This window comes from Lepidochelys kempii, chromosome 1 (genome assembly GCF_965140265.1).
Source record: "Lepidochelys kempii isolate rLepKem1 chromosome 1, rLepKem1.hap2, whole genome shotgun sequence".
In the NCBI taxonomy this organism is placed as follows: domain Eukaryota; kingdom Metazoa; phylum Chordata; order Testudines; family Cheloniidae; genus Lepidochelys; species Lepidochelys kempii.
This window is the reverse complement of record NC_133256.1, coordinates 188,994,310-189,014,155: the sequence shown is the minus strand read 5'-3', so window position 1 is coordinate 189,014,155 and position 19,846 is coordinate 188,994,310. Positions and strand designations below refer to the sequence as shown.

Sequence of the window (19,846 nt, the reverse complement as noted above, 5' to 3'; positions counted from 1 at the left end):
GGGATAACATGGGTTGTGCACATCATTTTCTATGCATGAAATGACAGACTTTCTATGAGCTTGTGCTGTCCAGGGGGGAGCTGGGCAGTACAAGACACACATTGCTGGGGGAAAGTCTGGGACTGGGAATTTGCTGGCGTTGTCACGCGGTGTAATTCAAGGGTGGGTGGCTATAGCACTCCTCCAGCGTAGCTGGGAGCCACGTAATTTACACGCCGAGGACACCGGGGTCCTTCTCCAGGGATGGAGCGAGCCCCGCACCCCCACCCCAGCACTCTGTATATGTGCGCGTGCGTGCCCCCGCGCCGGGGGCTGGAAGCTGGAGTCTCTCCACCGCCCCAAGAGTTCTATCCCCGCCCCCGTGACACAATTGGTTGCCCTTTCTCCTCGAGCAACAAAAATCCCCCCCCCCCGCTCCCGATTGGCTCTCCCGCAGTTCCGCCCCCTCGTTTGGCTACCATGGTGGCCCCGCCCCTTCCCGGTCACCAGGGGTGACCATCCTAGTTACGTGCCCCTTCTGCCTCGCTTGTACCGGTCTCCGTGTGGCCCCGACCCCAGCCAATGGGCGAGCGCAGGGAAGGGGGGGGTGGGGGGAGATCCGGTCACGTGCCACCCCAGCGGCCGCGTTGGGCCCGGAGGAGCCGGTTCTGAGCGGAGCTACCGACCCGAACGCGGACTCCCCGCTTCCGGGGCCCTCATGGCGGGGGCAGGGCAGGGCGCGGCGCCGGGGCAGCAGCAGCCGGCGGGCGGGGCTACAGGCGCCTGCGCGGCTTCGTCGCTTCGCCCCGCCGCTGAGCGCCAGGTAACGGGGCGGCCGCGCGCGCCCGGCTTGAGCCTCTCAATGCGCCCCCCCCCCTTCCCCGCCCGGCGCCTGCCCCGGCTCCCCTCGCGCCTGCGCGCCGCCGTTGCTGTCCCGGCCGGGGCTGCCTGGGCTGGTTCGTGGTGACCGCGGGCCCTGCTGCCCCCCCCCCCCGCCAGCCCCTCGGGGGCGCTTTCCCACCGGACAGGCGCCGGAGCCGCGTCCCGGCTTCACGCGCGGGGGGACGGGGGGAGCTTGGCCCTAGACCCTGGGGGCTGCTGCCGGGAGCGTCATGCCGGGGCTGGGCGTTGCGGCGCCTCATTCCCCCCGGGGTGGTGGGGGCAGCCGGCCTGTCTTCCTGGCCAAGGGCGGGTGGCTCCAGTCCTGGAAGAGAAGTTTGTGGGCAAAACGTTGGGCAGACTGTTAAGTCTGCAGTGAGACAAGGTGGGTGAGGTAACATCTTGTATTGGAGCTTACTTCTCTTGGGGGGAGAGAGAGAGAGACAAGCTTTGGAGCTAGGCATTGCTTTTCTCACAGGTGTGTGTGTTTGGGGGGGATGAGCTCAGTGTGGCTCCAAAGCTTGTCTCTCTCTCACCAACAGAAGTAGGTCCAATAAAAGAAAATATATCTTCCCTACCTTGTCTCTCTAGTAGTCTGAAACTGACCTGGCCGGGACAACAGTGCAAACAATATATGAACTCTCTCGACAGAGTAGAGTGGATCTTTGGTATCACCCGGAAGACCATCTCTTCCCAGGGTGGAAGAGACCAGTACACTAGACCTGTCTGCAGGGTAGTGGCTGGACACTGCAACAAGGATGCATGGATATGTTTGTGCAGTAACTTTGCGTTACAGAAGAACAACTTTTAGTGGTTCAACTATCCTTCATAGTAGCTCTGTCTGTTACTGTCTCATAGCATAGTAACAGGTTTCAGAGTAACAGCCGTGTTAGTCTGTATTCGCAAAAAGAAAAGGAGTACTTGTGGCACCTTAGAGACTAACCAATTTATTTGAGCATAAGCTTTCTTGAGCTACAGCTCACTTCATCGGATGCATAGTGAGCTGTAGCTCACGAAAGCTTATGCTCAAATAAATTGGTTAGTCTCAAAGGTGCCACAAGTACTCCTTTTCTTATAGCATAGTAGTGTTCCTTCTTATTCTGTACATCTGTTAAGTTAGTTTTCGCTGGTAGGAAGAGTATTAAATTTTTTGCCAAAAAGCTTTTACTGTTGAAACCGCCTTGAATTTTTGTTCAAAATAAAATACAGCTAAAATAATCCCATCCCCTCTTCTAAAATTCAAATGTAAAGACAAGTCAGGCAGGTATGTGATAAATATACAGCCAAATGTGATTAAATTAAAACACTTCTTGGGGAGAGGTAGTCTTTTTTTTTTAATTAGTTTATAAGTGAGTCATCAGACTGTTGTCTTGGATGAAAATTCCGCACCCTCAGCTTACATCACCACAGCAAAGTCAAAAATTGTCTGGTAATCTAAGATATGATGGTGGTTTACCTAGAAACAGTTTTGCCCTACACTGTGAAGATACAAAAACATGTGTTTTAGTTTTGTTCCACTGTGTGACTTTGTTCATAGATATAGTATTTTTTCCTGATAATGGTTTGCCTACATTTATATCTCATAGGCTTTGTCCCTGAAAGTGAAAGAAAGAACCGCATATTTGGGTTCCAGACCTTTGTGATTGCTCCTAGCTTTGCTGAGCAGCAACAGCAGAGTGAAATTAACAAGATTCTGCTCTGTTTTGTCCTTGACATTCAAACCCTGTAGGCAGCAGAGAAGCCATCAAGAACTACTGCAGTGGTTCTCAAATGTTTGTATTGGTGACCCCTTTCACACAGTAAGCCTCAAGTGTGATACCCCCCTCATAAATTAATTTTTTAAAATAATTAACACTATTATCAATTCTGGAGGCTAAATGGGGTTTGGGGTAGAGGCTGATAGCTCGTGTTCCCCCCAGATAATAACCTTTCGACCCCCTGAGGAGTCACGATCCCCCGTTTGAGAGCCCCTGAACTACTGGTTTCATGGTACTCTCTGGGAAAGCCATAAGCAGTAGCAAAAATAGGTGATGTAGTTATTGATGGGGGAGGAGGAGAGAGACTCTGAGATGACTATTTTACTGAAGACTTCCTTCCACCAGCAACCAAGAGGCTAGGAAAGGAGTGTGGTTGTAGAGGCACTCGTTCCACCCCTGGAAAGCTTTGGAATGTTCGTGGTGAGAAATCTGTCTCCAAGCTGCCAGATAAGCTGCTGATAAATTTTGAAGCCTCATTAGTCAGAGGCTGGCATTAGAACCAATATCTCTGAGTAGATTCTGAGGACAGTTTCCTGGTAGCAATCCCAGCATACTTGTGCTTCCCAGAAGCTGGCAATGGAGATATGGGCTTCTTTGCTGCTGCTGAGTCTAGTGGAGAGAGGAATGGTGGTGTTAGGAAGGGTGGTTCCCATACCCTTCCATATCAACCACTAGATAATAGGAAAGCTACTATGGTTAATTATTAGTTGTGGTATGCTTTTTCTGTCCCAGCAGCATAAACTTGAAGGGACACTTAATTTAAAAATCACACTTGTCTCCTACTGTTGTTTATAACACCTAAGGTCATTCTACCTTGAAATGAGACCATTTTTAATTTTTTGTTTACTTTGCATTTGACTGCTCATTGTGTATAATCAAGTTTCATAGTGGTAGCCCTGTTAGTCTGTATCAGCAAAAACAATGAGGAGTCCTTGTGGCACCTTGGAGACTAACAAATTTATTTGGGCATAAGCTTTAGGTATAATCAGTGGCCTTCGTTTGGGTGTTTTACATAGCAACAGAGGAGAGAGAAATATTTCCCCATCACTCCAGAAAACAAACAGGGAAATGGGATTGTAAATCCTACAAAAATTGGCACTGGCAAAGCATATGGGGAAGAGGAAGCATCTGAGACTACTCTTAAGTCTCCAAATCTGGGTAGATAAGCAATCAGAAGCCTGACCAATTTGAAAGTTTACATTTAAAAATAGCTCCATCTCCTTTTCCCAAGGCCTATGTGCTGATGCTCCTCCCATGAGGATTTTAGATCTTGACTACACTTGGAATTATCACTGATTTCAGCCACCAGCATTGCTGTGTGATGGGTCATCCAAGAAAGCTGCAATTTGTTCCGTGGGGTTTGTCTCTGCTTGAAAACTGGGTAAATCCTACTGCTGCAAGTTGCAGATTTCCTCATCTACAGTAATTTAGCACTGCACAGATGACTGAAATAATGCCTAGGGTAAACAGAGCCTTAGGATAGGGACGGTTATAAGGGGGATGGCCCTTTCCAATAAGGGAAAGAAAGTTGGCTTTGGTTACGCTTGGGGACTGACTGTGTTCTTTGTTTTGTTTTCCTCATTGCTACTAGTGACGAGACTGCACCTGAGCTGGTGCTCTCTGCTCCTCCACCACCTTGTCTCTCTCACTGGAGTTCTCTGACCTGTCTACACACGATTTCAGTAGCTTCCTTGGCGTTGGATGGCTGGCAAAGAGGGATGTTTAGTCTGATGGCCAATTGCTGTAACTGGTTAAAAGGGTGGCAGGAGCCTGTCAGGTAAGATTAAGCAAATGAGAGTATTCTGTTTCTACAGTGGCTTTCATCCCAAAGAATCTCAAAGATCTCTATGTATTGTAATATATGTCCAGGGTTACTCTGTACTACCATTTTGTCTGTCTTTCTTTTCTTCTTAGCTACCCTTTGATAAAACCTGATTTTTTATTTTATTTTATTTTTTTTACATCAAAGACCAGAACCTAAGTTGCATAATTGTTTTTTCTTTGAGAGAAAATCAGACATCTTTTTTGAGTTATAAAAAAGAAAACACAAACCAATGATCAGTTACTCAGGTAATTTGTTTCTGACTGAAAGAATTCGTGAAGTTCAACATATTTACCTTTCTCTTTTGTGTGGACTTATGTTGGGAATTGGGACAGAGAAGAGCAGTGACTTAAAATGTCTAATGTATGGCTGTCAAACTCATTCTGGATTTTGTTTTTAATTATTGTCTGTTGGTAGGGATATACATTTAAGGGTAGATATACTACCCTTTATCTACATCAGATGTTATATCATTGAGAGTTTTGAACAAGATCAAGGGTAGAATATGGCCTTTATGAAATTTTAGTTTTAATTATCATTATTTAGCTGTCCTATTGTTGCAGTCTGGTAGAGTAGTCTCACATTTGGAACCACTGTTGTTTCTCCTCTCGGTTTCTTTTCCTTCCACATCTTCCTTCCTGTTTTTTTTCTCCCCTTTCTCTGGACGGAATTGCTGACACCTCCCAGAGCCATTGTTTTGGATTGTCAGTTTCTAGACTCAGGAGAACAATACATTTGTTTATGTTTGGTGTACCTTGGAAGAATTTCTTGACAGCCTTGAGAGCTAGAAACTTAGTTTTAAAAATGTGGATTCTGCAGAATCCAAGCTTGTCAAATGGGCCACATGAGTATGTTTAGTGGTGTCACAAACCTCACCCACTTATCTGACAAACACTTGCAGACTTTTCTACTTATTTCACTTGATTCTTTTGGTTGCTGCTTATTGCCACCACTGGAATTCATTGTGATCCTGCTCTCCACCTCTTGCACTACCTCCTCTTGTTCTTCTGGAAGCCCTGAAGAAATTGGTGTGCAGCTCACAAACTTAGCCTGTCACAAAATGCTACCATATTCTGAAGGAGATTGGAAATAACCATGTTTTATTTAGTGTCCCCCTTAATTAGTGGAATTTGGGGACTTGCCACCCAAAGTATCAGTTTTACCTATTTTTAAAATGAGATTAGAGAAGGTGTTGGTTTCAAAAGCTTCTCTTTTTTGTCTTCTGTTTCACAAATCCCTTCAAGCTCACTTGAATTATTGAGAAAGTAATGAAAGTATATTTCCTTATTGCTGTATTTTAAATAATCCTAACCTTGGAGAGAGAGGGGTGTATGTGACTTTAAAAGGGCTACAGCACAAGTGACGTATTTGTTGTATTGCTCATCAGTAGGAACTAATACCTTCATTGTGGCCTCGGGGATTTGCCTTGGTTAGACATTGATATAGCTATACCAATATGAACACATAGCGTACACAGGCAATGCTGCTGTTCGCTCCTGTAGAGCGTAAGTTACTCTGCTTGCAACTGGGATAACTTTCCTTGTCTGCAGTGGAGTATTTCAATGGTGCAGCTACACTGATGGTTGCAGTATGATCAAATCCTCAGTGTGGATAGGGCTTTAGTTTTAGTTTGCGTTGAAGGAAACGGGGGAAATGGAAGTTATGGTGGTAGTTAAAGAGAATATAACCATGCCAAAAATATGGAATTCAAATAGATGGAACCTGGGATTCAATTTCCAAAAGACAAATACAAATTAAAGGCAAAATCATTAAGTCTTATATGTATCTCTTCAAGTTATATTATCATCCAGTATTAAGCTTATCTCTTTATTACTGCACTCTCTGATCAGCTGGTTGTATGTTAAACACCAAATAAACAAGCATAAGTCTCTCTGGTATTGGATATTTTGAAGCCTATTGGTTTTACAGCTTGTGGTAACTTTGTTATTTATGCATTCAAATACTTGTAAAAGTCCAACACAATGTTCAACTAGGAAAAAAAGCCTTGAAATACCTTTTTTTTTTTTTCCGCCCTTCTGAAGGAAGGTGACACTGGTGATGGTGGGACTTGATAATGCTGGTAAAACTGCTACAGTGAAAGGAATCCAAGGAGGTAAGCAGTAAATCTTATATGAAGTTCTGAACTAAGCATTTTAAGACTAAATATGCTGGTCAACTCAAAACCTCTTTTTAAAATGACCAACTTAAAAAAAAATCCTAAATGATATGACCTCAATTCTTACATCTCTTTAAAAGGATTTAGAAAGGGTTTTTATGCTCCTCTGTTTAAATGGATATTCCAAACAGGGTAAAACTGACTGTACAAAGAAAAGAGTGAAACAAATGACACAAAATTGCTGTCAAAAGCAGAGAGAGACACACTGTGGGGAAAAGATCTTCTTTCAGTTTTAGTATTCTTAGGTGTTGTGGCAGCTATGACAATGTCCTGGACAAACTTTATTGAATTAAGTTTAAATATTTTAGGAGTTGATTTTATTAAAAACGAAAATGTCAATGTCCTATTGAGGGATTGTGTGTATTTACATGGGGGAGGGGAGACCACAGCCCCCCAGGAACTAAAAACGGGGGAGGTAGGGAGGTGCTTTGGCACACTCACTCAGGGCACACCTCCTCCAGATAGGCAAGCCTCTTTCCAGTGGTGGAAGCTGTGCTTGTTCAAACTGAATTCTCCAGGAACCAACAGTCAGAGGAATTTTGGATAAATAGCCTGAGTTAAAACTGACTCAGGGCCTTCTTTCTGATTCAGCAAACAGAAAGGGCCTCTAATCCAGATGTGGCTCCCAGGCCTTAAGGAAAGGTAGCAAGTGTATCTTTGGCCCCTTGAGGTCCCATAAGACATCAGCTGGTTGTGAGCTGAAGCTGTGATGAACTTGTGACCACAGGAAAAACCCCTGTGTTGGGTTAGGAGGACTAATAACCAAACAGAACCCTTTTTGGAGTGAGGGAGTGATCCTTGGTAAGCTCATTAGCATGCGTGTCGGTTCTTTTATTGTTTTTAATGTTTTTCTCTGTAATGCGTTCACCTTAAGAATAAATATGCTTGCTTATAAAGGGCTGTGTGGTAACTTAGAACTGTGGCAATTTTATTGTGTATTTATCTTTGGAAAAAATGGCAAAACAGGCCTCTCTAGGCTGAATATCACAGCACAGTCAGGGAACTGTACAGCCTTGAAGTTCCCCCATCAAGAGGGAGGGAAATGTGAATCCACTCGAGAGGTTATAGCTGAGGAGCCTGGCCTGTTGGTGCTCCTGCTGGGCCATAGAGTGGAATGTGGGTGCAGTTGCCCTGAACTATAAGTGTCACTTGTAATTACATGATGTACAACACTTTGAGACAGAAGTGAATTCCCCCTTCATTCTACCCACCTGAGTTTGTGGTGTCCCTTATAAAAATGACTTTTATTTGGGCCTCTTGCTTTGATAATATAGGCCCCAATCCTGCAGATGAATCCATTGTAAAAACCCCAGTCTTAGTCCAGTGAGTCAAGGGATCTGAAAGGAATTAGGCCCCCAGTTCCCATTTAAATTCAGTGGAAATTTAGCACATAATTACCTTGGGCTTTTTTAAAATTCTAAGCCTAAATTTTCAAAGAGGTGAGAACCTAGGTGCGTGCACCCTGTTCATCTGTGTGCACCTGCATCTGGGGTTTGTGTAGCTATGTATGCACAATTCATGTGTGCATCTGCTCTGGGTGAGGGTGCATGCTCATGTTTGATGGCCATGCATGTCTCTTAGAATATGGGTAGTTTTTCAGTAGTTCATTTTCTGGCACATGCAATATATATTTTTCCTGATAGGGTAAGATGCTGTTTCTGTTAGAGAAGGAGCTGACTATAAATTGCTAGCTTTTTTACAGAAAGAGAGAGAAAAATTATCCAGAGTTCTTTTAGGACTGAAATTCTGTCTCATAATTTTGTTTGAATTATTGCAAGGATATAAAGTGTTTCTTCTGGTTAATGAGACATTTCACTTATTAGCATAGGTTAGAGAAATCAATAGATCTGATTTCTTTGTACAGAAATTGCTTTCTGATGAAATATACTGCAATGTGCATACATCAGTAAACTTTATGTAAAGTCAATGTTTTAAGTATAACCTGTTTTATGATATTGACTGTCGGTATAATTAGGAAAGGAATCTGAAGAAGGAAATGGTGTGTATATAACTTAAAAGATGGTTCTAATGATACATTTTTATATCCTCATTTATAACCAGGAAAGCACCAGCAACTTCCTAGACATTTTCTACAGCAAGAGCTCATTTGGCTTTGGAGAGAATTTTCTCTTTCCCCTCTCCACTGACTAATGCACATGCATGCAGGCCATAATTGGAATCGGATAAAACTGGTGCTTTTAAAGACAAATGTTTGGTGTAACTTTGTGTTTGAGGAGATGGAAGGTTTTTCCAGCTGTGTACATTTAATTTAGCATCTAGGATGTGCTATGCAATATACTGACAGGTATGAAGGCAAACTCTGCCCCAAATGCTAGTTGCAGGTCAGTAAATCAATGGATTTATCAGGTGTAAATGAAGTTATGAAGACTTCCCCCCCAACTCTGTCCTTCTGGATCATTTTTTTTTTTTTAAAGACCATGAATCCATAGTTGATATTTAATCTGCAATTATTTCAGCACTGATACTAACACCTCCATCAGCAAAACAAACTAATTTGACCGAAAAGTCCTCTTCCAGGATAAACTTCTTCTAGAAAGATGGAACCAAAAGTGGACTAGATATTTCCAATATGGGGTTCCATATTAAGAGACTCTGACTCTGTTGAAAGTTTCTTAATACTTTGTTGTGAAAACAGCTTGACCTAGAAATGTCACATTTGTTTTTCTCAACTGACCTCATGGAGGAGAGTGCATTCGATTAGTTTTCAGGGTTGATAGTAGCTAATTGTTTAGTTATGCTTGGGGGTCATTAATACTATTGGATGGTGAACATAGTTTTAATTGAGTGCATTGTTGTAATGCACACGTATTCCAAATATATGCACCTTAATGTATTTCGACTCTCAGAACTCACAAGACCTGGACCAGCCAGCACAGTGGGCAAAGACTTGCTATGAGGCATCTGCAGCCAGGAAAGTTTCACAGAAAAGACTGTCCATCGTAGTCTGGGCCCTCTGTACTTCACGGTACAATGGGACTAAATTCTGCAGTGGCAGCCTCTAAAATTCTGCAACAACATTAACATGTTCTGCAACCATGAAAAATACCCTTAGCTCTCACTGTGCCTCCCCCACAAACACACACAATTATGGCTCATAGTTGAAAATACTCAGCATAAAATGTCTGTTATTTTTGAAGATGGCATTTTTTTCACTATACTATACATTTTTCCATATATCCTGGCAGTGCAGCCTGGGTCTTGGCTCCTATGATTTTGTCTATGTGGTCTGGCTCAGAATTGCCATTCCCTGGTGTGTCAGTGAGGGAGAGTGCTTGTACCCGTTCCAGTGGTTCATCTTTCCAGTTTCACAAGCCTCAGCTGCTGCAAAGTTCTTCAGGCTCCTGCTTCTGACTCTTCCTGCTTTCTTTCTGCGAGCAGGACTCCAGCTGTCACTCCGTAATCCTCTGTTGCCTGGTTCTATGTAACAGTGCACAGAAATCTAATTCGCTCCCTCCAAGGGAGGAGCTGGAAAGTGAGAAGAAGGCTGTGATAAATGAAGTGGGGGGTAGCTCCCTTTTATGGACATCCAGCCAGCCAGTTAACTATAAAATCCCTCTTGGTAGCTGTTCTCTACTTGCTTTTCCTGTAAAGGGTTAAAAAGTCTGACTGCATACATAGGTAAAAGGAAATGAGTGGGCACCTGGCCAAAACAGCCAATGGGAAGGCTAGAAATTTTAAAAATTGAAACAAGACTCCTTTTTTGTGTATCTGTGGTTGTTCTCCCAGACAGCAGGGACAGGACTGGACTATGCTGTAAAAGCTTGCTCCAGGTATGAAAAATCATTACATCGTACCTAGAAACTACTCATTTGAAACCCCAGATATGTAAGTAGATCAGGAAATGTCTAGGAAGACGCAATTAGGTTTATCTCTTTTTTTTCTTTATGGCTTGTGGACGACTCTGTGTTAATTCCTAAAAGCTTTTGTTTTGCTTGTAACCATTAAGCTGGACCTCAAGAAGACCATTCTTGATGCTTAATTATTATATTTGCTCTTCTTAAATCTAACAATAGTTAATATGTTCCAGATGTATGTTTTCTTTTTGTTTTTAATAAAATTTACCTTTTTTAAGAACCAGTTAGGATTTTTGGGTCCTAAGAGGTTTGTGCATATGTTGTTTAATTAGCTGGTGGCAAAAGCTGATTTCCTTTGTTTTCTTTCTCAGCTCTTCCCCAGGGGGTGGTGGTGAAAGGGTTTGAGGGTACCCAACAGGTAGGAATTCCCAAGAGTGCCTTCCTGGGTCTAAAGGTTTTTTTTTTGTTTCTCTTCACTTGGGTGGTGGCAGCGTCTAGCCATCCAAGGTCAGAGAGAAGCTGTAACCTTGGGAGTTTAATACAAGCTTGGAGTGGCCAGTATTAATTTTTAGAATCCTTGCGGACCCCCACCTTCTGCACTTGAAGTGCCAGATTGGGGAATCAGCCTTGACACAGCTGCAGGCTGGTCCTAGCAGGGCAGGCAACACATTCTGAGCATGTGACTACAGCAAAATGGCAAAATCTATGACATCCTGGAAAAATACCAAATTCCACTGCTGCAAAAACTTCCACAAAGCCTTGTTTGAGACTAATGGGGTAATTCACATCTCATACTGCTATTGTTTCACACTCTTCTGTAGAGTTGGGCAGACATTTGGTACATCTCTTTAGGCTTGGTTCTTTTTTTTTTTCCCCAACGCTGTCTCAGCAACCCTAAGGGCTAAGTTTTTGTAATGAAATCTGAGGTTCATGAACACAATTCTGTGGCAAGGATTAAATTTGGTGGAACACATCAGGGCCTGCTCATAACCCATTAATTTGTTGTGCTCTGTTTTTTATTTTAAAGTTAGTTTAACACCACATAAATAGTGCACAGATGATTAGACTTGTACTTACATCTTATAGAAATCCATAATAAATGTGAGTCAGTCACAGGTATTCTTACACTGTTTTTCACCTGCTCCTTGTATAGGTGGTTTTTTGTTTGTTTTTGTTTTCTTTTTTTAAAGACAAGATAATTCTCATACAGAAGCACATGTTCTTCTGGAATTAACGTTTCAAACTTGTTTTCCTGGGGAGAGGGGGAAATGTAACCTAAAACATGTAATTAGAAGTGTATTGGCCATTTTAATTGTATGGGCTTAGACTCTGAATTTTGACATACAAATCATAAAATAAATGAAATTGTTATAGCTAAACGAATCTTTCAGCAAATGTTTTCTTTATGATTTGGCAGAGTCTCCTGAAGATGTAGCTCCAACAGTGGGATTTTCTAAAATTGACCTTAAACAGGGAAGGTTTGAAGTCACTATCTTTGACTTAGGAGGTGGAAAACGAATACGAGGCATCTGGAAGAATTACTATGCTGAGGCATATGGGATAATATTTGTTGTGGATTCCAGTGACACAGAGAGAATGGAAGAGACGAAAGAGATCGTGACTGAAGTTCTAAGGCATCCTAGGATATCTGGGAAGCCTATATTAGTGTAAGTAACACGAATAAATGTTTTACTACTAATCTATAATTTATTAAATGTTGTATGTATTCAGATTAGTACGATAATTCTTCCCCCTCGGCCTTACCTCTTTTAGTATCGTTACATAAGAACAAAATAATGGCTGCATTTGGTCAGACCAGTGTTCCTTCTAGCTCAGGATCCTGTCTTCTCACGGGCTAGATGCTTCAGAGGGAATGAACAGAACAGGGCAGTTTATTGAGTGATCCATCCCCTGTCATCTAGTCTCAGCTTCTGATAGTCAGAGGTTTAGGGACACCCAGAACATGGAGTTGCATCCCTGACCATCTTGGCTCATACTCATTGATGGAGCTATCCTCCATGAACTCACCTAATTCTTTTTTTATCCCAGTTATACTTTTGGCCTTCACAAGATCCCTGGGCAAGGAGTTCCATGGATGACTATGCATTGTGTGAAGTAGTACTTCCTTATGTTTGTTTTTACCCTGCTTCCTATTAATTTCATTGGAAAACCCTGGTTCTTGAGTTATGCGAAGGAGTAAATAACACTTCCTTATTCACTTTCTCCATACAATTCATGATTTTATAGACTTCCATCATAACCCCTTTAACCGTTTCTAAGATGAACAGTCAGTCTTTTTAATTTCTTCTTATATGGAAGCTATTTTCCACCCCAGTCAATTTTGTTTTAATGGTTCCTAATATTCTGTTCGGGGTTTTTTGATAACCGCTGCGCATTGAGCAGATGTTTCCCGAGCACTATTCAAAATGACCCCAAGATCTTTCTTGAGTGGTATCAGTTAATTTAGACTCCATCACTTTGTAGGTATAGCTGGGAATGTTTTCCCATATGCATTTATCAATATTGAATTTCATCTGCCATTTTGTTGCCCACTCACTCAATTTTGTGAGATCTCTTTGTAACTCTTCACAGTCTGCTTTGGACTATCTTGGTTGATTTTTTTTCTGTTGTCTCCAGATTTTGCTACCTGACTGTTTACCCCTTTTTCCAATTCATTTATGAGTATGTTGAACAGCACTGGTCGTGTTACAGAGCCCTGAGGGACCTTGCCATTTGCATCTCTCCACTGTGAAAACTAACAGTGTTTCCTGCCTTTTAACTAGTTACTGATGCATGAGAGGACCTTCCTCCTTAGCCCATGACTGCCTACATGGTATTACAGTTGCTGTACTGTATTGTGGTGTTACTGACGTATTTTTACACATCAGTCTAAGCATCGTGGTGTTAGGGGGCTAATTCTTTTTTTGAGCTTATTCAGAACATTGATCTTTCATCTTGAACTGAGTGTCATGAATACTCTAATTACATTTGTGGCATTTGATCCTCTTATATTTAGTCCGTTGTAAGTGCAGTTTATTCACGTTTGTTTCAGTAAAAGTAGAGAAGTTTAACAAATAACATAATATTTTTGTACTTAATACTTCGGTAGTGTTTCCATCGATACAGTAGTTTCAAGGCAGTTTGGTGTGGTATATTGTGTGAAAACATCAGTACAGGCTTATGCAGTGATAACATTATTTTTATAAATGGCTCTTTATATTTTATATTACCAGTAGTGCTGGGCATAGTTTTTCAGGTGAATTTTTCTCCAAAATCTGCACATTTTGGATTCACTTCAGTGAATTGTTTTGGCTGAAACAAAAAATGGTTCGTTTTGACACTATCCTAGTGAAACACTTTGATTTTTTGTGGTTAGATTCATAAGGGGATTTAGGCATCATTCACAAAACCACTGGAAGAGGAGGTAGTGATGGTGGTGCTGCCTATTGAGTTAATTTAGAAGGAATAAAGGGGACTAAAGAGTCAAAGGTGTTAATATAACCCAGCCACTGCCCAACATTAGATAGGGTCAAACATGATTCAGGGTTTGGTACACAGAAACCTTAGCCTATTTAATACCATTACAGCACAGAATTAAAAATCCCTTTTTAACCTTTTATTAAAGATATAGAAAATGAAGAAGAAACAGGGAAAGCATTTGAAATGTAAAGTATTAAGTAAGAATTGCATTTTAAAAACATCCTTTGTTTCCTTTCTCCTAAACTGCAGACGTTTCTAAAAAGAGGAAAAACCCTTTTCTGACAGTCTTTGATGGTATTAAAGATGGTGATAAATCCTTTTCTCCAAAAAAAGGATAGTTAGTTGAGCTGGGTTGGAGCTGTTGTTGCTGTTCTTGTTAAAGTTGGATTCCATTTCCTAGAGAAGAAAACAAGACAAGCACACACAAAAGGAGAGAGAAAAGAACAGCAAAGATGAAAAAATGCAGCTTCTGTCTCTGATGTTGACTTTCACTTGCAACCTCACTGCTGGAGAAACACAGGCACAGTACATAGTGTTATCAGCCATTTTGACCATTGGGAAACTTGTACCACCAGTGGAGGTGGCAGTGTTATCTGGTTCCCTCTCTCTGACCTTTTTTGGTTGGGACCTCATTCACGGTTAGGATGAAGCAGGTCCAGGGTCCTAGGAGACAGTAGGGATGGCAGCTCACTCCTTCCCCTTCTCTTATATTTGTCAGTCAGCATCACATTAGCCAGCTTTTTCTCTGCTAATTTTCTGCTTACAAAAAGACACTTTGAGAACCCCAAAAGGGAGTGATGGGCAGAACAGCCTATCTCTTCACTATGTTGTCCATCAACTAGACCTAATTTGTGATATTCCAGTGTTAGTTCTTGTTTATCAAGCATGATCTTAACACAGTCCTTGAGTTATACCATAGGCTTTTTTGTTTTTAACTAATCTTTTTGTTTCTTCTGCACCTTTTTACAGGTGCTTATTGAGATTTCTTACGAACGTCACACTTTCATTTTCTACAGTTGAGCTCACTGTTAGGATAAACTTCTAGGCCCAGTAATCACAACATACCTCCTCCACCCATATGCACAATTGTCCAGTTGCTAGGCACTCAACTGGGATGGGGGAGCCCTGGGTTCAAATCCCTTCTCTGGATCGGATCTGTTGCATCCCAGTGAGTATCCCAACCACCAGGCTATGGGGTATTCTGGAGTGGGACACTCTCATTCTGTTGAAGCTTTTCTCTTAGTATAAAATATTTGAATAGCCATTGGGCCGGGGTGAGGAGAAGATAGTGTGACTCTATATTCAGGGGTTAGGGAGCATACCTGGGTTCCAGTCCCTGTTCCAGAGGTGAGTGCCCTAACCACCGGGCTGTTGGTTATAAGGGGTACCGCTGCCTCTTCATTTGTGAATCTAGCCTTTCATTTTATTTGCTTTTAAAAAAAAATGCCAAATGCAAAACAGTGCATTCAGTCCAAACTGAATCTCTTCAATTTTTTTTTTACAACTGCCATTGAATAAAAAAAAAAAGTTATTTGCCCAGCTCTAATTACCAGTAAATGTAAGCATTCATAAGTTGTGCGTATCTAACACAAGGTGGTGCTACTGGTACATGATCAGAAAAATCTAATTAGAGAGAGCTTACTTTAATAGCAGTTGGGATTTGTTTTTGCTTTGGTGCCTATGCTTAATTTTAAAAAAAAGTTGAGGGTTTCAGAAGGTCTAGCAACGATAAGAACATTACATTTTGTTTGAATATGATTGACTTCTAAAATTCTACTTCTTCTAGAGTTTTTTGTTAAAAACAAATATTTGAATAACACCAGAAATAACAAACTTTACTAATTCTATTTTTAGAATAATTGTGCAAAAATAGTACTGTACAACAGCTCTGTCAAAAGAAACTTGGAAGTCACAAATGGTAAACTAGGACAAAACCCATGTGTGGCAGGCACAAGATGGGATTTTATAATACCATATATATACAGTGTATCAGTTTAGCCTTACATAACAAATGTTATCTACAAGGTTACCATGCATATAATTTGGAGGGGAAGCTCTTTGCTTTAAAGCTTAAGTGCTGGGAAGGTGCTAGTGTATGAGACTCCAAAAGTGAAACTGACTAGTCTGTCTTGATCAAGTTAAGTGAAGTACAGAAAGCAAACAGCATAAATGTTGAAAAGTAAATTGGGTTTTTTACTTGTCATCTTTATTATCTATGATGGTGTTAGTGGTACCAGGAAGACAATAAATCTATTTCTAAAAATATTTTAACCAACAGTGTTTTTAAAAATGAAATTGTGACAGTTGATGACTGTGTAATCTCTCTAAATGAATAAAGATTGTTCAGCTTTCCGTTATAAAATCTCTAGGTGCTGATCCTGTAGTTGGGAAAGGTGGGGTTTTTGTGCCCATACAGAGCCCCTGTGACTTCAGTGGACTTGACAAAGGCATATGGTCCTACCTGCATGGATCTAATTGCAGGGTCAGCACCATAATCATCATGCAGTGGGCTAACTCAATCTTCAAGTTTGTTGAAGTTGTTGCTTTTTAGCTGATTGACAGTACAGGATTTGTGGCACGCTGCCACAATTCATGTTGTCCATAAATCCTAGTCCTAAAAAGGGATTCACCCATGCACAGCCCCATGACCCCACACGAGTCGGTGGACCTTTTTCCAGGATTCGTGCAATATGTTCTCTTTCTCTGTTCTTTTCTTGTACTAAGATTTAGTAAATGATGCACTGACTTTTAAAGATAAAGTTCTAGAAAGTAGAACTTTATGGCTCTAGTACAGTATGTTTAACTGTTAAGAAAATGTGTTTAATTTTTTTTCTACTCTATTGAAATTAAGAGAAAAAGCTACACACACACGAAAAACAAAGTATCAGGTGAATGATGACATAACTAAATGGAAGGAACCAGTCTCTGGAGTCACAGCTCAATTCCACTTCATTTTCAGCATATGTGTGCTGAAGAGTGATGAGAGTGGTTGAGATCTGATCACTGAATAGAAAAAATAGATATTAATGTTTCTTTTTAAGCATGAAATACCTATTGGAGATTGAGCTAAGTGCCATCATTTTAACATGGCTAGCACTGTTTTGATCTGTCTTTCCTAAATTATCATGTACTACGTAAGATTATTCACTCATACAAAAGCAAATGCTTGTGTTGTTCATACGTTGAAGTATTAGAACGTACATAGGACCGTCTCTGATTTTCTGTACAGCAAGTAAGTCTTATTGCATGTCCGTAATCTGTTTAATAAGGAATCTGCTTATCAATTATTGTATGCAAGGCCATAGAAAACCATCCCTCTTCCAAGGAAGCTGTATCCCTTTTTTAATCAGGCAATCACTCATTTTGGCTGTCCTGGTTGCAAGTCTAGCTGCACCTCTGCATTCTGTGTTCCCTCTCATGTCTTAGGCCTTGTGCCTTATCCTCTCCTGGAGTGGAATTCCACAATTCTCCCACTCTTAGATTGGGCCCTGGGATATAGCACCCTGTTTAATCAACCATGCTTATCTAGACTGTCTGCCTGAGCTCTGACACTTGTAGTTCTTCCTTTCAGGAATCTGACAGTAGTGAATATAGTGACCGTATCCCCTTCTTAAAACAAAGTACTGTAGGAATAGGAAGAAAGCATTTAGAGAGAGGATTTTAAATGTCTACATGCATGTCAGTCATACCTAAGGCTTGTCATCCCTGATGCTAACCTAATTAGGCCTCACTTCTGCGTGTCTCCACTTGGTTCCCCTGAGCAACTACCCCCCTCTCTTCAGAGAGACTTTCTGACATGCTGTACTCATTTGTTCTTCTGCCTAGGTTGGCTTGTGGCCCTTCTAGACAAAATTGGATTTGCAGACTGGCTAAGGAGGAGGTAGACTCTTTAAAACTAACAGTCCTTAATAACCTTCAAGTGTTTGCTGAAAGGTGGCTTATTTTGAGCCTTGCTTTTGTTTCCTGCATTATTTTGTTTATAGCCCCCAGTTAAACAAAACCAATATAGTCATACAGTAAATATCCCAGTAACCATGTTAACGTAGAGCATTCATAAATTATTAGAGAGCAGCTCCAGTTCCATCAGTGTCGAATAAAAATTGCATGGGGAAGGAATGATGGTGGTAAAGGCACAGAAATGGAACTCAGCTCAGGTTCTGGTCTCAGCTCTGCCACAAACCTCTTGTCACCTTCAACAAGTCAGTGTAGTGCCTGATCTTCTTTTTCTTTTTAATAGAACCGGTGCAATTATATGTATTCAAATACCGCAATTGTATACACACAGTATTTGTAGTTACATGGTGAGTTATGCGCCTAACTGGTCATGGGTGCATGAAGATGCCTGGCTTATATATGCATAATCATATGGTGGTTTGAAAATCAGGCTCTTAAATGTTTCTTCCTCCAGTTTGCTCATCTGTGACATGATGATAGCACCTCACTTAGAAGGGTGATGCCGAGAGTAAATTAATGTTTGTTAAGCGCAATTAGACTCTCTGATAGAAGGTGTTGATTACAATCAATGCAGGAATAGTTTTTTTTTCACAAAGAATTCCATCTTTGCGGCTGCCCCAGAGCAGCCCTGTTCCCAAACATATGTTGATATTGGTAAGTGCAACTGGATGATAGATTACGACTAAAATTAAAATGTGTCCTTCCAAAGAGGGGGTCAGTTTCATGTCCATAAAATTGCCATGCTGTAGCAGTCCATAGGTCCATCTAGTCCGGAATCCTATCTCCAACAGCAGTTAGTTCCTGATACTGCAGAGAGAGGTGCAGTAAGAAGGCAGAAACGTGATAATTAGCCCCATACACAGGGTCTCAAAACTCTCTCTAAGAACTGGAGCTAGGATATGCCCTGAAACACGAGGGTTTATATCCCTTCCAGAATTTTTATCATTAATTATGATAATTCTGAATATTCTTGTTATGCATATACATGTCCACTCCCTTTTTGAATGTTGCTAAATTCTTGGCTTTAGTTAATTCAGGTGTAATTGAGTTTCTTATTCTAACTTTTATCAGTTTTGATTTGCCACCTTCTAATTTCATTGTCCCCTTTGTTTTGTGATATGAGACAGGGAGAGCACAAGTCCCCGACCACTCTTCTCTCTACCACTTATTATTTTATATGCTTATATCATATCCCCTTTTATTTTATTCATTTCCTAAAATAAGCAATCCCAATTTTTTAAACTCTGCATATGAGGATTTTCCCATGCCTGTAATCGTTCTTGTCACCATTCTCTGAGCCCCTCCTTGATTGCTGCAATATCTTTTTGAGACAGGATAACCAGTTCTGTATGAAGTATAGGGTATTCCAGATGAGAGGACACCACTGATGTCTATGTAATACAGCTGGATAGAGTTTCTAGATCTGCCATCTCCCTTTGCATTAACTGATATGTCTGAACTTCTATAAGAGCTTGTCCAAATACAATTCCAGTCCATGTCAGGTAAAATAAATGCCAATTGAAGTGTGTCCTCCATTTTATCACTATAGCTGTGGGCACTCAGTTTTTCTGAAAATCAAAACCTGGGTGTGTCAAGTTGAGTGTACAGAAATTCAAAGTTGCACAGTCGGTGAACACTTTTGGAAAGGCGGTAGGTCAGTAATTGTGTTGATGCACAAGAATAAGTAGAATCTGGTTCCTGTAAAATTGAGCAGGGCTAATAAGTAAAAAGCAGTAAAAATTGTGTATCTCTTTTCCTCTATTACCATTAACAAATATAACTGAATACACACAGGGAACAGACCTTCTGGATTAAATGGTTCCTTTGTTATTTTTAGATATAATTTTTTTTTTTACTTGAGCTGTACTTTAAGAAACCATGACTGCAGTGTATTTTTGATTTAGTGTAATTGGCTTTTGTTTTAGCATAAAAAAATCATGCTGTTCATATCTCTGGGATATAGTTTGTGAGACCTGATAGATTT

The 19,846-nt window shown here is 41.0% G+C and overlaps 1 protein-coding gene across 9 annotated transcripts in view; it reads left to right on the top strand.

Annotated features, from left to right (window-relative positions):
* Nucleotides 1-486: 486 nt before the first annotated feature.
* The window catches only part of ARL13B (ARF like GTPase 13B), an 80,230-nt gene continuing 60,870 nt past the window's right edge, over nucleotides 487-19,846 (top strand). For 4 of the 9 annotated variants that reach the window (XM_073305573.1, XM_073305525.1, XM_073305562.1 and 1 more), the window contains exons 1-4: nucleotides 492-802; nucleotides 4,207-4,392; nucleotides 6,480-6,550; nucleotides 11,846-12,095. In XM_073305573.1, coding sequence (XP_073161674.1) covers nucleotides 4,334-4,392; nucleotides 6,480-6,550; nucleotides 11,846-12,095 — 380 coding nt within the window. In that variant the 5' untranslated portion in view covers nucleotides 492-802; nucleotides 4,207-4,333. Of the gene's footprint in view, nucleotides 803-4,206; nucleotides 4,393-6,479; nucleotides 6,551-11,845; nucleotides 12,096-19,846 lie in introns of all 9 variants that reach the window. The other 5 variants (XM_073305517.1, XM_073305535.1, XM_073305544.1 and 2 more) reach the window with 3 other exon arrangements.